Source organism: Sinocyclocheilus anshuiensis, unplaced genomic scaffold (genome assembly GCF_001515605.1).
Source record: "Sinocyclocheilus anshuiensis isolate Anshui unplaced genomic scaffold, SAMN03320099.WGS_v1.1 scaffold572, whole genome shotgun sequence".
In the NCBI taxonomy this organism is placed as follows: domain Eukaryota; kingdom Metazoa; phylum Chordata; class Actinopteri; order Cypriniformes; family Cyprinidae; genus Sinocyclocheilus; species Sinocyclocheilus anshuiensis.
The window spans coordinates 1,505,030-1,523,539 of record NW_015555778.1 but is presented as its reverse complement, the minus strand read 5'-3'; the positions used below and the strand labels follow the sequence as shown (position 1 = coordinate 1,523,539).

At 35.9% G+C, this 18,510-nt stretch overlaps 1 protein-coding gene across 2 annotated transcripts; it reads left to right on the top strand.

Moving 5' to 3' along the window:
* Positions 1 to 6,441: 6,441 nt before the first annotated feature.
* LOC107674537 (trafficking kinesin-binding protein 1-like) lies at positions 6,442 to 18,304 on the top strand. Of its 2 annotated transcripts, XM_016468524.1 has the most exons (14): positions 6,442 to 6,794; positions 10,010 to 10,086; positions 10,211 to 10,327; positions 11,760 to 11,851; positions 11,934 to 12,042; positions 12,127 to 12,205; positions 12,305 to 12,435; positions 12,560 to 12,634; positions 12,763 to 12,974; positions 13,852 to 14,067; positions 14,161 to 14,480; positions 15,433 to 15,627; positions 15,834 to 15,936; positions 17,552 to 18,304. In XM_016468524.1, exons 1-14 carry the CDS (start codon positions 6,650 to 6,652, stop codon positions 17,916 to 17,918), a joined length of 2,238 nt encoding a protein of 745 aa, XP_016324010.1. In that variant the 5' UTR covers positions 6,442 to 6,649; the 3' UTR covers positions 17,919 to 18,304. The 2 variants fall into 2 exon arrangements, with proteins under 2 accessions (XP_016324010.1, XP_016324012.1); XM_016468526.1 differs by lacking the exon at positions 15,834 to 15,936 and having other exon boundaries at positions 17,552 to 17,680.
* Positions 18,305 to 18,510: the final 206 nt, after the last annotated feature.

The following is an 18,510-nucleotide window of genomic DNA, read 5'->3' as shown; positions in this document are numbered from 1 at the left end:
CTCCTGTTCAAAAGTTTGAGATCAGTAAGACTTTTCTTGAGGAAAATTGGCATTTTTTTTAAAATAAATGCTGTTATTTTGACCTTTCTGTTTGTCAAAGATAAAGCAGAAAATTAGGCCGCACACTGTTTTTAACACTGATGATAAGAAATATTTCTTGAGCAGCAAATCTGCATATAAGAATGATTTCTGAAGGATGATGTGACATTGAAGTCTGGAGTAATGATGATAAAAAGTCAGCTTTGGCATCACAGGAATAAATTACATTTTAAAATAAATTGCAATACAAAACAGTTATTTTAAATGGTAATAATATTTCAATTTATAATAATTATATTAATATTTCTGGTCAAATAAATTCAGCCTTGGTGAGCATTAGATAATTCTTTTAAAAATATGTAGAAAAATCATACTAACCCCAAACACTTGGGGTTAGTGTATATTAACTCAAAATGTACTGGTAACTGGTCACTCATATTGCATTGCAAGATTTTGTCCAATTAAATGCTCTCTATAGTCTATTCTAACCTAAATAGTACATTATTCTCTTTCTCAAACATCAGTTGGCAGCTATTTTTGTATTTTAATTTTGCTAAGTGAGGTTAGTACTACATTGTTCACATGTAGCCTTCTACATTTGTTCTTTACCGCCTGTAGTTCACTGATATGAGTTTGTTGTGTTACCTTCATAACAGAACAGAATGCAGACAAAGGCAGGAAAGGTGGAACAAACCATATTAGTTAAGGAAGTACCTATATGTGTTGCTTTCTAATTATACTGCATCCTAAAAGCTCAGAGTGGGCGCTGTAGTAGCTAATTACATTCAACACTCCGATATGATTTTTTAATCATTCTTTTGCAACAACCAGCAATTTAGACATAAGCTTTTTAATTAATAACTGACTGACTAATAACATAATTCTGGTTTTTAACTTGAAAAGACATCTTGCATAACATATTGGTTTTGGACAGCAGCAGAGATGTTTAAATGTTCACAGTGTGTGATTTTAATTTCTCAGTTAGGCCACATAATCTTTATAAGTGTATTTTTATATTACATGAATGAATGTGAGCTTCTAAATGATGTAATATGATAATTAAATATTTTCAGATCATATATTCAAATGAACATTTAGAGCAGTGACAGTGAATGTTTTTCTTTCCGTTTATCACACTCAGATCTGTGCTCCAGTGTGGATCTGCCAGAGGTGGAGATTGTCAGCTTGCTTACAGAAAAGTTGCCCAAATACACTCTGCGGGCAGACCATGTGTTTGGGTACGAGCATGACGACTGGCTGCACACACCTCTGCTGCCACCAGAGGCCCCTCTTGGACTTACAGAGGAGCAGATCGACGAGACACTCAAGTACTTCTGTGAGTCCGCACTGTTTGTTTTTACTATACTGCTTTGCCATTTCTGTTAAATCCAACCACTTTCAAACTTTGCAAAAGGCTTGGGAGTGAAAATAAACAGGGAATTGAAGACTATATGTGTGTGTGTGTGTGTGTGTGTGTGTATATATATATATATATATATATATATATATACACAGTATATATACACACACACACACACACACACACAAAAAGGATAGTTCAGCAATAAAAAACTAAAACAAAAAATATTTTACTTACTTCATGTATGTTGTGATGATTCCAGCCATTAACTTTGGCTTCATTACAATGACAAAGCACTACAGTGATTATGTATTTTTGTAGGCCAACCCAGAAGTTAACATCACCCTGGTTTCTTAAGCAAATAGGAGTTTTCTATTGGCTTTTGGATTATTGCAGAAAATAAGCTCTGTGACCAACAAAAGTTTATGATTCTTACACGTTTAGAAAGAAACAGGATTATTATATTTAATTAAAACCATAAGAATATTGTTTGTTACTTGAAATTAAAAAAAGTTAACTGAAATAAAACATAAAAATGTACTTATTTTATTTCAGCTAGTTTCCAAAGCAACATTTCTCATTTTCATTTAGCTTAACTTGATGTACTAAAATAACTAAAACTAATAAGAATGACAAACACACATAAAATGACTAAAACTTTAACTAAAATTAACACAAAAGCAGAAACTACAAAAATGAAATCTAATTCAACAAAAAATATAATTCTCTACTCTATATTCTAATTACAATCACCAGAAGTAAAAAGCTAAATGTAATCTAGGTTATAAACAAACCATGCTATACTAATTATAAAGACGATGAACTTACTAAAATAAACTTGAAGTATACTACTCTTTGGTAAGGGATAGAAGGGGACTAGTGAGTAGATGAGTTCACCTGTTGGTGTGATGATGTTTACTGTCGCCGACAACCTCTAGTCTCATTTAGCCACTTGTTAGTGATCGTCCTTTTTCAGGGCAAGTAAAAGCTTAAAAAAATTGTGAGTGGGGTTACTGATGTATTTTATGCTGTAAAATAAAACATGAAAATATCTTGAGCTGGTGTTACCACAGACCAAGCATTTAACCAAAAACCCATTGACTTCAGGAAGACTCATTTCTGGGTTTTGGTCTACAAAAATATGTCATGCCTGCATCACTCTATTAAAGCTGGTTATTTCATTTAGGAAGCAACATGTATCATATCAAATCAAATGAGTACGTTGCCTCACTGTACCAGTTACAGGCTCGAGTGCCTCTGTTGACCCTGCCAGAGAACAATACTGTAATCCCAGCCACTTCCCTTCCTCTTAGAGCACAGATGCAAATGCCATCAAGAGGATTAGCTCCCTGCTGCTTAAGGATAATGAGACATTCTGCTGTTCTCAGTGGCTTCTCTCTGTGGCCTGGCAGACAGCCAGCCGCTCTGACGTTTACACCAGCACTGCAGTATCTGTCTGCTGCTCAGATTGACTAAATTTAGGCCACTGCAGTGTTGGGAGTGTGTTTACGGATTCTCTAACAGGTGTTCCTTGAGATTTAACAGGATTGAAAAAAAAACCCAGTCACTAAAGTTTGTGGCAATGATTTTGTGGCATCAATGATTGACCACAAAAACCTGCAGGACTAAATAAAGACCATACCTTAACACTAACACGACCGTTCAAAGCTTTAGAGTCAGTAAGATTTTCTTTCATTGATACAATTGATGCTTTATATAGAATTTATACAAATGTTGTAAATTTTGAACACAGAAAAGTTATGGACAGCTTTAAGTAAGCAGAATTGTCAGATTTCTATTTTGTACTCAGACATTTTAATTGCTTTTAACTTGAAATATTGGAGTAAGCTAATTCATACATATAACTTAAAATTGTCATGTAATCTCAATTTAGTAGAATCGTAGCTATCTTTAACTATAGCTAATACTGTAAAAGTAACCTTACTAATTTATGCACATGCTAGTATTAACATAGCATTGCAATTGTTGAATGAGTATTGCAATATACAATATTTAACGTACCTGTTCTCAAACCAAGCCACATGCTCCGCCTGTCACCATGATGATAACCCCCCAAAAACACACATAACAGAAATGCTTCTAAATTAGCAAAACAAAACATTAAACACTACTAGATCTCCCACTTAACATTAATCTTGCACAAAAGACATTATATAACACTTAATTTTAGCATGTACTCTCCCTTTCGAGTGCCATGGCAAAGCATGCTGAGAAATAGAAATCCCAGCTCAGTTTCTGTTAAAATTGAGTTTGACTAGATCAAAAGAAATGAGTTAATAAAACTCAGATTTCTTAAAATGTGTCCGTTTTGTGAACTCAAAAGAAAAAGAAAGTTCTAAATACTTATAAAAGTTAATTTGACTGAACTAATTTGTTAAATTGAAGTTTGCCCTACTCAAACCAATTATTTTGAATTATTTAGTTATTTTAAATTGTAATAATATTTCACAATATTACTGTTTTTACCATATCAAATAAATGCAGCCTTGATGAGCATAAGAGACTTCTTTCAAAAACATATTTAAAAAATATGACTGACGGTAGTGTAAACAGTTTATTTTGCGGCTTTGAAATGATGGAAAAAAGGAAACAGATCGCTCAGTGACTGCTCTGATGGACTTACGGTGGTGCTAATTTAGTTCTAATCCACTTGGCATGGAAACATGTTCTCATACCTTGGCTTTACGTGGGCTGTAGCCCAAACACAGCTGTTATTTCTAGCCTAAATATCTAAACGTACATTTCTAGTCTATATTCGATCAGAGATTTAGTTTTTGTTATTTATTGTCCTTCTTGATTCACTGCATTTGCCATTTTGCTATGGTCATCATTTTATTCTGAAAACAGATTAGGATTGTGGTAAATGATTGGCTTGAGTTGGCATATGTGTGTAACCTTAGGTAATTGTGTATCATTCTGTGGCAGAAAGTCATGTCATGTCATGTGATTAGATAGTAAAATTAGATATTAGACTTATATGTATGCTAAGTGTGGGTCACTAACATCTGATCAGACTTAGTGACATTAGATTGGATTCAGGAAGTAGTTATTTCGTGTTTGTATTTCTTATTTCTGCCATCATTGCCCTAAGCAAAACTGAATGGGTTAAATGAGTTAAATTGGAATCTGTTAGCTTTTGTGGCAGAAATGGAAGAAATGGTGATCTTGGTGAAATTTCCTCACTCTTTCTAATCTTTTTGAGCTCTCAGTGGTAGAATTCCCAGTGTTTTTTAGGCCAGATTTGAACACATCATGCCACTGCATGTGGTGACATGACCTGCAGTCCACTGACCACCAATGAAAAATTTACACGGGTGTTGTTTCATATTTGATAGACCCCTTCAGAATTTGGCTAGAAAGCTGTTGTGGCCCATATTCTTTTACATGTCTGAAAAAGGAAGATGTGGCTTTGAATTTGAAACCATGTTTTATATGAATTTATGCGCATTGTCACTGCCAGTGGTGTCCAGGTATGACTTTGAGGGTGGACAGATTGACAGCTTGAATGGAAAATGGATTGCTTAGTTTGAACTATTGGTCAGTCATCAGCTTATGTTCAATTATTTTTTTTAAGTAAAACAACTTGACTTGTAAAATCACCTTTTAAATGTCTGTTTACTCATAAAGTAGGTAGTTTTGAATTATCTTCATTTAGGGGGCAAATGTTGATTTATCCAATTAATATAACATCATATCATGTTATTAATTCAAAGAAAAGTTTAAATGATTTACAGCTCTATTTAAAATAAAATAAACACATTTACTATGTCCAAAACATAACATTTCAAACCCTCAGGGTTTAAATGCTAGGTTTTCATTTTACGCACAATCTACATACAATATTTTCTCTCTTTTTATTGTTTATGAAAATCAGAAAAAACATTGTTAACATGTTAACATTATCTTACATTCAGAAAAATGGCACCAAAACCATGTTTTACTAAACATGTTAATTCAAAAATAGACAAAAAGATAAGCTGTAGTTTTGGCGCACACTCCTCCTGAATATGCAGTTATATTTTAGCATTATTTATTTACTATTATAGAATTGATTAATGTTGTAACTTTTTATTTTTCAAAATGTTTGTTTTTTTATTATAGAAAACTTTATAGAGAGAGGGAGAGAGAGAGTTTTCATTTGAATTTTAGCTTATAAAGTCATTTTTGTTATTTTTTATTCTTTTTTCTTTACAAAATATTTCTATATATATTTATTTTATTTTTAATTTCAGTTTTATTATTTTTAGTGCTTTAACTTTTTGATTTAGTTAAAAATAACAATATAGATATTGACAACACTGATACTTGTATACCAATGTTTTAAATTTTTATAGTTCAAAAGTTTTATTTTATATTATATTAAACTTAATGTAAATAATATATATATATATTTTTTTTCCCCGTTTTTATTTTAATTTTATTTTATCATGTGTCTTTCTCATATTTATTTATTTATTAATTTTTTTTTACAAAATATTTCTATATGGCTTTAATTTATTTTTATTTCAGTTTTAGTAATTTTTGTACTTTAGTAACTTTAGTACTTAAACTTTTATTATTTACATTATGCAATTTCACATTAATTAATTTATGCTTTAAAGAATTTCTAAAGTCTGTATCTATTCAAATTTGTAAGTTTAAGTTTTTCCATCTAATATTTAGATTTTATTTTATTGCAGCTTCTTTGTTTTTGTTTTAGTTAACAATAGCAACACTGATGGGGTCCTGTAATTGTGGGAGTGTCTCTGTTGTGCTGCAGCAGTATTATGACATTAACCTGGAAGGTACCATATTGTGTTTGAACAGGGGGTGTTCCATCACACAGTAACACAAGCTGTTTCAAAGTAAATCAGCAAAATTGATTCATACATAAACATGATCTAAAACTCGAATTGACTAGAGTAATACACACAAATCCCCTGGCCTATCATCTATCCCCCTAAATTCCTTCAGCCATCGTCCCCTCTCCTCTTCTCAGAGTTGATCTCCTCCTGTGGCTCAGAGCAGTCAGGTGAGTCTGAGCTGCTGGTGGCATGAGCTGCAGTGACATGCTCAGAAGATTCAATAACAATGTTAGCATGTGCAGTCTGGGAGCTTAAAGGTGCATTAGTGAGCAGAAAGCCTAGAGGACAGCAGTGGGGACAGGCAGCAGACAGACGGATCGTGTCATAAATCAGCCTGGCACAGACTGTGGAGAGAGAGAAAATCTCGAGACAGACATAGCAGAGCATGAGTGCAGAAATGGAGGTGTGGAGCAGTTCAGGAATGGACGAGAGCGAGAGAGACAGCAGCACCAGCCATGATGAAGATGATGAAGAACCAGAGGACGAAGAGGAACCCGACACCGAGGGACTGTGCAGGGAGCTGGTGCAAGGTAACAGAGAAAGATAAGGAGACAAACAGTGTGTGTGAAAGAGGAGTTATTTGTACAGGAGAACTAGAAGAAAGAGCTGCATGCTGTGAGGCAGGAGGAGAGATAGAATGACGTGAATCGTGGAGGTCTTTATTTGCTGAAGAAGGTATTGAAAATGCACAGCATGTCAATAAATCCACATTATCATCTGCTGAAGAATTGATTAGCTCTTTTCTGAGGTTGTAATTGTTTCACCGCCAACATGTGGTTACATTCTCTTTGTATTTGCATGATCTGTTATTTTTGTCATAATGATGGAATCACATGGTATTGTGGAGTGACCGTGTGAGGGGTTTTTACCTTGTTGAAATGGAAGTCCAAAATATGGAGTGTGGATGGATAAATTGCAGATAAATTGTGATTAACCAACATCTATATTTATACAGGTACATCTAAAAAAAAATTAGAATATCATGAAAAGAGGACTTTGGACCACTGAGCAACAGTCCAGTTCTTTTTCTCCACAGCCCAGGTAAGACGCTTCTGACGTTGTCTCTGGTTCAGGAGTGGCTTGACCTGAGGAATGCGAACATTTGTAGCCCATGTCTAGGATTCGTCTGTGCGTAGTGGCTCTTGATGCGCTGACGCCAGCCTCAGTCCACTCCTTGTGAAGCTCCCCCAAATTCTTGAATGGATTTTGCCTGACAATCCTCTCAAGGCTGCGGTTGTCCCTTTTGCTGGTGCACCTTTTCCTACCACACTTGTTCCTTCCACTCAACTTTCTATGAATATGCTTGGATACAGCACTCTGTGAACAACCAGCTTCTTTAACAATGAACTTTTGTGGCTTACCCTCCTTGTGGAGGGTGTGACTGTCTTCTGGACATCTGTCAAGTCAGCAGTCTTCCCCATGATTGTGTAGCCCACTGACCCAGACTGAGAGACCATTTAAAGGCTCAGGAAACCTTTGCAGGTGTTTTGAGGTAATTAGCTGATTAGGGTGTGACACCATGACTTTCCAATATTGAACTTTTTCACAATATTCTAATTTTCTGAGACACTGAATTTTGGGTTTTCATTATCTGTAAGCCATAATCATCAAAATTTCAAGAAATAAAGGCTTGAAATATTTCACTCTATGTGTAATGAATCTATATAATATATGGGTTTCACTTTCTGAAATGAGTGAAAAAAAATATTGACCTTTTTCATGATATTCTAATTTTTTGAGATATATGAAAAAATATATATGATATGAAAAAAATAAATAATATAATTAATTGTCCGCCTTTCCACAAGAGCTAAATCATTTTAATCTGTCCAGTCAGAGAAGCTCATTCCAGTTTTACTGTCCTTAATGTCTTTAATTCTCTCAGTGACGTAAATCACAGCAGAACTGAACTCTTTTCAGGCCAGGTGAGCAGATTTAGCAACAGCTCTGTCCCTGGCCAGGACATTTGGAGGAATGAATGAAAGGACACATGCTGACACTAATCGTAATGTACTTTTTACTACTACCCTGGTTTTGCTTCGGGATTCAGATTTGATGTTGGACATCAATAATACAATTGTTTATTGTATTAGAAAGTAAACAAAAATGTCAGTTTCTGTTTCTAAATGTCTTGAATTTCAGTGGTTTCATGTTCTCGGCAGCCAAAACAAATTGCCATGATTGTCCTCATTCCAGTCGAACTGTATTTAATTAAGTTTGGTTTGTAGTTTTGTTTATTTCATATTTCCTTTTTGTAATGTTCTTGATGGTTTTCAAAACACTCCAGAGTTTCACTGGCTGCACAGTCAACAACAAAAGATTTTCAAAATGTTAATAGGCCTATTTGATTTGCTATCTAAACTGTGACATCGATATGGTCAGTTGCATTTAATTATTTGTGTGGAGCTTAATTGTCCCTGCCGTCTGCATGCAACACTGTCAGCTGCAGTTAAGCATTACGAACAACTGTTTTGTGAGGAACCTCGGAGAAGAATTTTGAACAGGTCTTTATTATTTGACTTGCTATTGGCATTTTTGCATTTGAGTGTCTCTAGTGTAGAAGGTTAACGCTTTATTAATGTGGTCTTTGCTGAGCTAAGCCGTCATTTGCAGAGCTGGGAGACACTGCCAAGCTCTTATTTTAGCAAAGTCAAACGCCTCAGGGAAAGGCAAGAACCAACCAAGTGAAAATACCTGTTCTGAAAACAGCAGAAAAATATAATGCACTTATGTAGAGGGTAGTGCTTTGCATAGGTTACTTAAAAAAATAAAATAATAGAAAGCAGCGTCCTAAACCTCCATTGTGTTCCTTAACACTCAATATCATTTAGTAAATTTATAAATCTTGGACACTTTTTTTTCTTTCCTTTTAATAGAACTGATAAAAAATCATGAGATTTTAATATTAAATATCTTCATTTTATTTTAATATTTAAGTTCTCTTTATGTATTTATTAATAGTTTATAATATTATATTTCTTAAAATAAAATGCAAATAAAAATGCAACCTCTGGAACCTGCCTTGAAAAAGCTGTTCATATATTGCAAATATTTTTGATGACCATTCTTGTTTGATTTTTATAATAAAAATCTCTCTCTAAAGATTTGTTAAACAAGACACAGTTACTAAAAATAATTTTAATAATAATAGGATAATAATAAGATATTATATGTGTAAAATATTGCAATATTGCAATATTTCTGTTACTATATTAATATTTCTATATTTAATGTTTCTATTTAATTAAGTTGTAAATAATTTAAACTAAAAGTAAATGTAAAATAAATTATATCTTTAAATTTATTTAGTTTTATATATTTTTGTTTATTTATATGAATAATGAGCCCTCTGCAACCTGGAAAAGCATCTCTGGTTGTGAATCACTGGCCTAGAAGACATTTGTAAATGCAGGCCTGATCATTTTGAGCAGGGATGAAAATGAGAGAATTAAGCCTTAATGAGGATCAGGCTAAGAGGCTCTTGTTCTTGACTGCATAGATGGCTCTGTTTAACTGTCTCGTCGTGGTTGGGTCACATTGACTCTACAGTGCTGTATAATGCACTTCTGCACAGATCACACTTTTACAAGATGTGTTTTATCAGAGGTGTTTTTTGACATATACAGTGAAATTATTCTGACATCTACTATCATTTCTATTAGATTTTATTTCATGAGCCCATAAGCCAACTTTCAACAGTCTCTGTCTCACGTTCCTCCTCTCAATGTCTTTTTTTCCTCTGCAGTGCTGTGTTCAGAGAGAGTTGGTCAAATCACAAAGACATATCATGACATTGAAGCAGTTACACATCTGCTTGAGGAGGTGAGAGACACAACGTGTCTTGCTTCACAGTCTCAAACATAGCATAAATGATACCACTGTCCTTCCATCGATGCCTCAGTGATGAAATCATAAAAGTCCCGCACATGCTTGTCTTCCTCCGCAGAAAGAGCGGGATCTGGAATTGGCAGCCCGGATTGGCCAGTCGCTTCTCAAGCAGAATAAAGCCCTGAATGAACGCAACAAACTACTGGACGAACAGCTGGAAATCACCACGGAAGAGGTGATTACTTTTACTTTTAAAATACTTTCGCTTGTTTACATCTATCTATCTATCTGTCTGTCTGTCTGTCTGTCTGTCTGTCTGTTCCTCCTCTCAATGTCTTTTTTTCCTCTGCAGTGCTGTGTTCAGAGAGAGTTGGTCAAATCACAAAGACATATCATGACATTGAAGCAGTTACACATCTGCTTGAGGAGGTGAGAGACACAACGTGTCTTGCTTCACAGTCTCAAACATAGCATAAATGATACCACTGTCCTTCCATCGATGCCTCAGTGATGAAATCATAAAAGTCCCGCACATGCTTGTCTTCCTCCGCAGAAAGAGCGGGATCTGGAATTGGCAGCCCGGATTGGCCAGTCGCTTCTCAAGCAGAATAAAGCCCTGAATGAACGCAACAAACTACTGGACGAACAGCTGGAAATCACCACGGAAGAGGTGATTACTTTTACTTTTAAAATACTTTCGCTTGTTTACATCTATCTATCTATCTGTCTGTCTGTCTGTCTGTCTGTCTGTCTGTCTGTCTGTCTGTCTGTCTGTCTGTCTGTCTGTCTGTCTGTCTGTCTGTCTGTCTGTCTGTCTGTCTGTCTGTCTGTCTGTCTGTCTGTCTGTCTGTCTGTCTGTCTGTCTGTCTGTCTGTCTGTCTGTCTGTCTGTCTGTCTGTCTGTCTGTCTGTCTATCTGTCTGTCTGTCTGTCTGTCTGTCTGTCTGTCTATCTATCTAATTTACTGATAATCACTTTTTTAATCATATTTTTATGGTGTTTTTTGGAGCTTAACATACATAGTCACTGTTGTTATATGGCAGGGGTCTTCAACTAAAATTGTTCAAGGTCCAGTAATGAACCCACCAGCCAAAGTCCAGACAATTATATACCTAAAAACATGAATTGATGGGTTTTGCCAGACCAGGGTATTTGCAGGAGTCAAAAGTATGAATTATTATGTTAATTTAAACAGTTATCAATCAATTGATATATTAATTAACATATAAATATATTTTACTGTCTTCTTAATTGTTTAGATTTTTATAATGCATTATCTTCTTGTCAATCCACCATTACGGTTCACATTTTCACATTTTAATTTTACTGAAATCATAAGACTTTCTTTTACCATGTTAAGACTTTATATGGCCTTAAATATGGTACAACTAAATTTAAGACTTTTTTAGGGCCCGTCAACTTTCATCATTTTTGAGAATGCCATAGTTTTTCACTCACTGAACGTTTTTGAGTGAACTATTCCTTTAAACATTTTGTATTACTATTATGTTGTTCAATGCAGCATTTGAATTAAAATTGTTAATATGCTTTATACTTATAAGTAGAGTTTAAAAACAGTGTCCTTCTTAATGATATAATATATGTTGATGCACTCAAGTGTTTTGTGTTATATGAATGCAAACGCTGACTCTGGGTCTGTTCTTACAGATTGCCCAGCTGCGTCATGAGCTCTCCATGAGAGATGATCTCCTGCACTTTTATGCCAGCACTGAAGAGATAGAGCATGCCTCAGAAACACTGTGAGTTTACGTCTCTCTCACACACACACAGTGATCAACAACTTAATTCTGCCATACTGATAAATATCTCGTCCTCCTTCAGGCTTATACAGAATGATTCGTCCTCATCTCTCAGCAATTACATCAATTACGACTTCCTGCAACATAAACTCAAGGGTTTAGAAGAGGAAAACTTTAAATTGCGCACCGAGGTGTGCTTAAATGCATTTGCAAACCATATCAAAAAGTTGTGCTACAGCTAGGTACATGTTTTCCCACCCATCACTGTTTTTTAGGCTAATGAGTTGACGTTTGAGACCAACAGTTACGAGGAACAAGAGCAACGGCTTATGATGGTGTGTGTGGATGAACTCTGTGAGTAAATCACCCATGATGCCCAGCTCTTCTTTTAGTATCTCAAATAAGTTTTCGTGATGACAGACTAAAGTGTCTTCTTCTGCTTTCTCTCAACAGCAACAGTGAATAAGCAGGTCGTGTCTCTGTCAGAGGAATTGGCCCGGAAGGTGGAAGATTCGTTAAGACAACAAGAGGAGATTAGTGCCCTCCTGGGACAGATTGTGGACCTGGAGCAGCGCTGCAAAGGGGTCAGACACACACACACACACACACACACACACACACTCTCTCTCTCTCGCTCTGTTTTTCTTTTACATCATTTAGAGAATACATTTTTATAAACAAATACATCGAATTTCCTTCCAAATTCAGCTCACCGCTGAGAACGAGGAGTTAACGCAACATTTGAATGCTTCCCGGGAATGCCAGTCGCAGATTAAAACAGAGGTACATTCCTCACAATATCAATATCACAATATGCCTCCTAGCATTCTACTCCTGATTTATTGTTTTCGATAAATGGCTTTTGTGCCTCGAGTGCCAGTTGGTGATGTTCTGTCTTCCTCTGGTGGCAGGTGAAGGAACTGCAGGAGAGGTACTCCGAATGTGAAGACATGCTCCATGAAGCCAGAGAGGACATTAAAAACCTGCGCAATAAGAGCCTGCCCAACTGCACCGTGCAGCGTTATAGCACCCTGGCAGCGGTCGTCCCAATGGATTCACTTGCTGCTGAGATTGAAGGAACCTTCCGGAAAGGCCTAGACAGCCCAGCACCCACTGAATACAAGTTAGTCACCTGAGTACATATAGCAGCTATTCATATACTACAAAAATATATATTTAATTGTTTTACAATAAAATATCTAAAATACCTGTAAAACAAAAAATATATTTTTTAAATATTTAAACAAAAATATTAAATGTGATTGTGAGGGGAATATACAGTACTGTTCCAAAGTTTGGGATCAGTGAGATTTTTCTTTAAAGGGGTCATATGATGCTTTTCTCTTTGGATTTGAGACTTTAGTCTTTGCAACTTCAGGGATCTTATCTATGCACAATCAGCTTGTAACACTCCAAAGAGAAAGGAAAACTTGAAATCGCATCATATGACCCCTTTAAAGAAATGAAACATTCCGCAAGGACACATTAAATTGATCAAAAATAACAGCAGCAAATATATTTAAAACGCTTCAAAAGTTTTCTGTTTCAAGTAAATGCTGTTCTTTTGAATTTTCTACTTGTCAAAGAATCCTGAAAATGATGTATTAGGATTTCTACAAAAATATTAAGCAGCACAACTGTTTTCAGCATTGATAATAAATAAGAAATATTTCATGAGCACCAAATCAGCATATTAGAATGATTTCTGAAGGAATTCAGCTTTGCCAACACAAGAATAAAAAGTACATTTTAAAATATATTGAAATAGAAGTGGACCTCAGAGAACAGTACAACATAATAAAAAAGGCAGTTTCATGACCCCTTTAACGTTTAGATATTTTACTGTAAACATAATAAAAAGACTGATTTCTTTTTTGCAGTTCATTCAAATCCTAGTTAACATGTTTTGTATATAATGCATAGAAATGTTAATGTACTGTAAATGTACTATATGACCATGGACTGTAACATGGTGTGATTCTCTTGAATGTTTTACACAGGAATCATCCGCTGCGGGTGTTTGAGACCGTGAAGGTGGCCAATCAAGTAGCTCGGCTACGTTCTCAGATTCACTCTCCGCAGGTTCCGGGTTCGAGCCCTGCATCGTTACGCTCTAGTCGGATCAGTACACCACGGACCAGTTATTATGAATCAGACAATATTAGTGTCAACATGGAGGATAAGCACTCCCCTCCGACGCACACACAGGATCATGGGTCAGTGTCTATTTATTTTCAAATTTTCTCAAAAATTACTTCGACTATTATATTAAGAATGAATCAATTAATAATGACATATTTCCTGCATAGGTTACTGGAGTCGAAGCGTTTGGGCCAGCCAGGTACACCAGGTGGGCAGGATTTAGAGGAAGCGCTCCGGTCTCTTTCAGAGCGCCAGAAGAGCCACACATCAGAGCGGCCATTCTTCGAGGTGGAGAGAGAAAGGAAACTGCGCACCTTGCAGAGTGGAAGCAGCGGCAGTGGCGGTGGCTCCAGCGGCTTCCTGACGCCCAATGGCAGCGTTGCATCCACAGGAACTAACTACTCCGGCACCTCCACACATTCCTCAGGCACAGGCTCCTCCCGCTCGTACCTGCCTGAACGGCTGCAGATAGTCAAGCCTCTGGAGGGTCAGTCGATACGCACACATGTAGCTAAAATACAAGTCATGAAAGAGGGACATTTAGATCAACTCTAAAATTATGGCTGTCCAAACCACAAAATACAAATGTAAAAATAAAATAATTAACAAATTATTCAATAAAGATAAAAGAACAAATATAAAAATTACACAATTTTACAACCTAAATTGCCATGTCATATAAAGATCAAATTATGGGATATTTTAAAAGATTTATTTACTTTGACAAAGTCACACAGGGATCCTCTCTATGATATAATTCCCTATCATGTTACCGCATATTTTCCTGTCATGTTTCCGAATTTTTGGTGGATGAAAATGTATCAGATATTATCCCTGTAAAGCCAGATTTATGAAATAAGGGTCAGAATCTATTAAAAATGGAAGTTTATTGAACATTTAGACAAAAAAAAAAATTCTGATAGGTTGTAATGTAAATAAATGTGATCTTTATAAAATTGCTTATACAAAATGAATATAAATATCAGCTGTCACTCTATATATCTTAATTATATGTCTTAGTAAGATGATATTTACATGCTTAATTTTCTGTAGTTTTTATTGTGGGTGCAAAACATAATTCAATGCAATACAATTATGAGATGAGAGATGTACAAATAAATGTTCATCAAAAGCCTAATGTATCATATTTGATACTTATATTTTAACATGATTATTCTAAAACATGATATATGGATAATGAAGTAAACCCAAGTTGCATCATTTAAGTAAATTTTACCTTAAAATATTAATACAAAAAGATTATTCTAAACTATGTAATAAGGCTTTCTTTGAAAAATGTCATTCTTATAAAGAGCATTTTGACCTCAGGACAGTCGTACCACCCTGAGACTTATGCCCCCCTGAAAATATCAAAATGAATATTAATAGATCAGAAACAATTTTCTGACCAGTATACTTCATCTTGCCTCTGTCCACAGGCTCAGTGACTCTGCACCAATGGCAGCAGCTGGCCAAGCCCAATCTCGGTGGCATCCTGCACCCACGGCCGGGTGTCCTCACCAAAGACTTCAGAGAGCTGGATGTAGATTTTCAACATGTCTACAGCCTCAACGACCTCGAGGAAGATGAGCCTGATCTGTCCAAATTCCCCAACCTCCTGAATGGCACTGTGGGTAAGAGCCTGTTCACCTACAGCAACACATTTTCTTCTTAATTCTTTGGTTCGTTTGATTCTTGATGTACTATTTTTATAATCTTTCCCATGCTTCCTAGCTATTATCATGGTTTTATTCCACCGTGACTTCAGTGTAGTGCTGTAGGTAACTGTCATGCATAGCTGAGGCTTAGCGTGTATTTGTGTTTCCTCACATAAACGCAGTCCCTTCATCTGGACCTAACATCCCTCAGACCTCAAACACACCCCCGACCACTAGCTGTCAGATCCTCCACCCCTCTTCCCTCCTCTCCTCCTTCTCCACCAGGTAAGACATGATCACGCTGATGGCCACAGTGCTTATTGTAGGACTGTCAATCATCCATCAAAATTCTATTGATTTTTCTTTTTAATTGGGCATACGTATAACACAAGACAGTGGGTTTCTAATGGGTTTCGATGGGAATTCTAATTCTTCACTACATTGCGCAGTTCAGTCGTTGTTTTGTGTAATGTTAAAGCATTAAATTGACAGCCCTAATTCGTACATATCAAAACGATTTAAATGAGGCACTTGGGGAATATCAGAAATGTCTGTTCACAACCAAACATCATTTTAATATTTCATTTTTTCTTGCTTATTTTCCCTCCTTCCATCTGTAACCGGAAGCGCTGGAACCGGCTCTTTGTACAGTTATAAAACCGTCCTCCATAAAGTAAGGCGTACGCGTCAGGCATGGTCTCTTTGAACACTTTACTAGGATCATCTGTGAAATTGGGAAATCCATCCACTAACTTTCTTTCTCTCTAACCTTAGGTTTCATCCATGAACAAACATAATATGGTAGCATAGCAGCATCAGGACATTTTGTTACTAATTCCGTCTTCTCTCCTACAGATATAGGTTTAGGAATGAGTGCTGTTATGTCTCATTGCACATCTCTTTTAACATAATGCTTTTCTACTAAGGTCATGTTTTACTGGGGGAAATTAATGTAGTAAGATCATTCTCAGAAAATGCTGACGTTATGAATACAGTTCAATTCTCCCATAAAATTTGGGTGTTTTTTATTTTATTTTATATGATTGAAAGATGAATCGTAACACCAGTGACAAATTGTCATAAAAACAAATGTATAAAAATTTGAATTAATTTTACCCTTAAATATTTTTTTATAAATCTTTTACAACAGTGACACGTGTAAATTAACCAAGTGGGGAAAACAATTAAATTTAAAGGTATATTAATAACTTTTTTCAGCATCGTGGGAAAATCACCTTTGCACATTTAAACAGCCTCTGAACTTTGACCTTTATATATATACACACATGCCTTCAAAATACTAGTTTATAACATTGACAACACCAGTGACATTAAATAAATGGACAATAATTATTTTTAAATTATTTATATGATTTTTTTGGCTTTGACTTTTTGTACACTTGTTAGACTTTCACTAATGCTTCAGCTAAAATCTATTTTTAAAAATTATTCATTTATTTAATTTAAGTGATATACCAGCTGAAGAGGACTTTGGATTTTTCAGGCATCTGGCAAATAATTTTTGATGTGTAAAGTGTACGTAAAGTAAATAGATTCAGAACAATTTTATATTATCATTAAAATGTAGGATAGGGTATAAAATGAAAAAAAAAAAACCTTCTTATATGGGGTTTCCTGAATATCAGAAATCTTTTATCATGACTAAAATGTCATATTTTGAGAATGACTCACTAACACTAGACTGTTACATTCAAGTCTTTCTATAAATGCTGTTTACCAACTTGTGCAAGTCTCATCTTTACATTCTTTTATTTATCAGCATGATCATACATGTTATGCATTAACACTTGTGTCCTGCCCTGTTTATTTCTGGTCTGGTTTGGCTGACTAAAACTTCCCATGGAGCATCTGACATTGATTTTCCTTGTTCTTTCCCCAGCCTTCGGCCCCGCAGTGCATCCGCTTGTGGGAGCTGTGAGCACGTGAGGACGTCATCAGGCCTCCAGTGCGTCTCTGGTTCCACATCACACCTTCACCCGACCTCCTCCCTCGGTCTGCTACAACTTGTGTCAGAGCGCGGCATCTCAGCTGCAATTCATCCCAACTCCCCTCTCATTCACAGAGCCACCGCATCCTCAGAGGAAACACAATGGGGCTCTGCTGGAAGTGATCAGGAGAAAAGAGAAAAGGACTGGCAGGGAAACATTTTCAGCGTCAATCTTGTGGAAAAACTCAGAAGCTTGGGCCTGTACAAAGTGGTTGCCAGAGGCTTTGTGGATTCAAAGAGAAAAGCCAGCCCGCCCTGAAACACAAAAAGCCGTTCACCATTAAAGGTGCCATTTTGTGCATCACCCTCATTGTAGCACGCAGCTAAACATTTCCCATTTGTAATGGGGCATTCCGAAAGCCATATCAAGTTTTCATTTCCATAGTGACTTCTTTTGGCACTGGGAATTTAAAGTATGGACTGCACCTCAAAAAAAGATTTTATTATGAAGTCAAACACACCTGTTTTTTTGTATCATTGTTGTCATGGGTGCTTTAAACACTCTTCAGAAGGGAACAGCTATACATTTGTTGACTTTTTAACATGTCCTCCTTTGTTGAGACTTTGTCTTGTCACTATCAGTCTTGAAATCACTACTTTATTGTTATGAAATTGTTCTGTGTAGCAGCACTACAGAAAAATGCACTACGTGGCCTCAGTTTTTGCTTGCTGCCAATCAAGCATCAGTGTCAGTAGTGCGTTTTGCTTCCTGAGAAATACGTTTGTTCATAATAGCACTTTTCAGGGCATTCAGATCCCTTTTTTTAGGGAATGCTGGGTACATTATGTGAGGTTATGTACTGTACCTGCAGTCTAAACACTGTAAAAATTAGAGGCTGTATTTATGATGA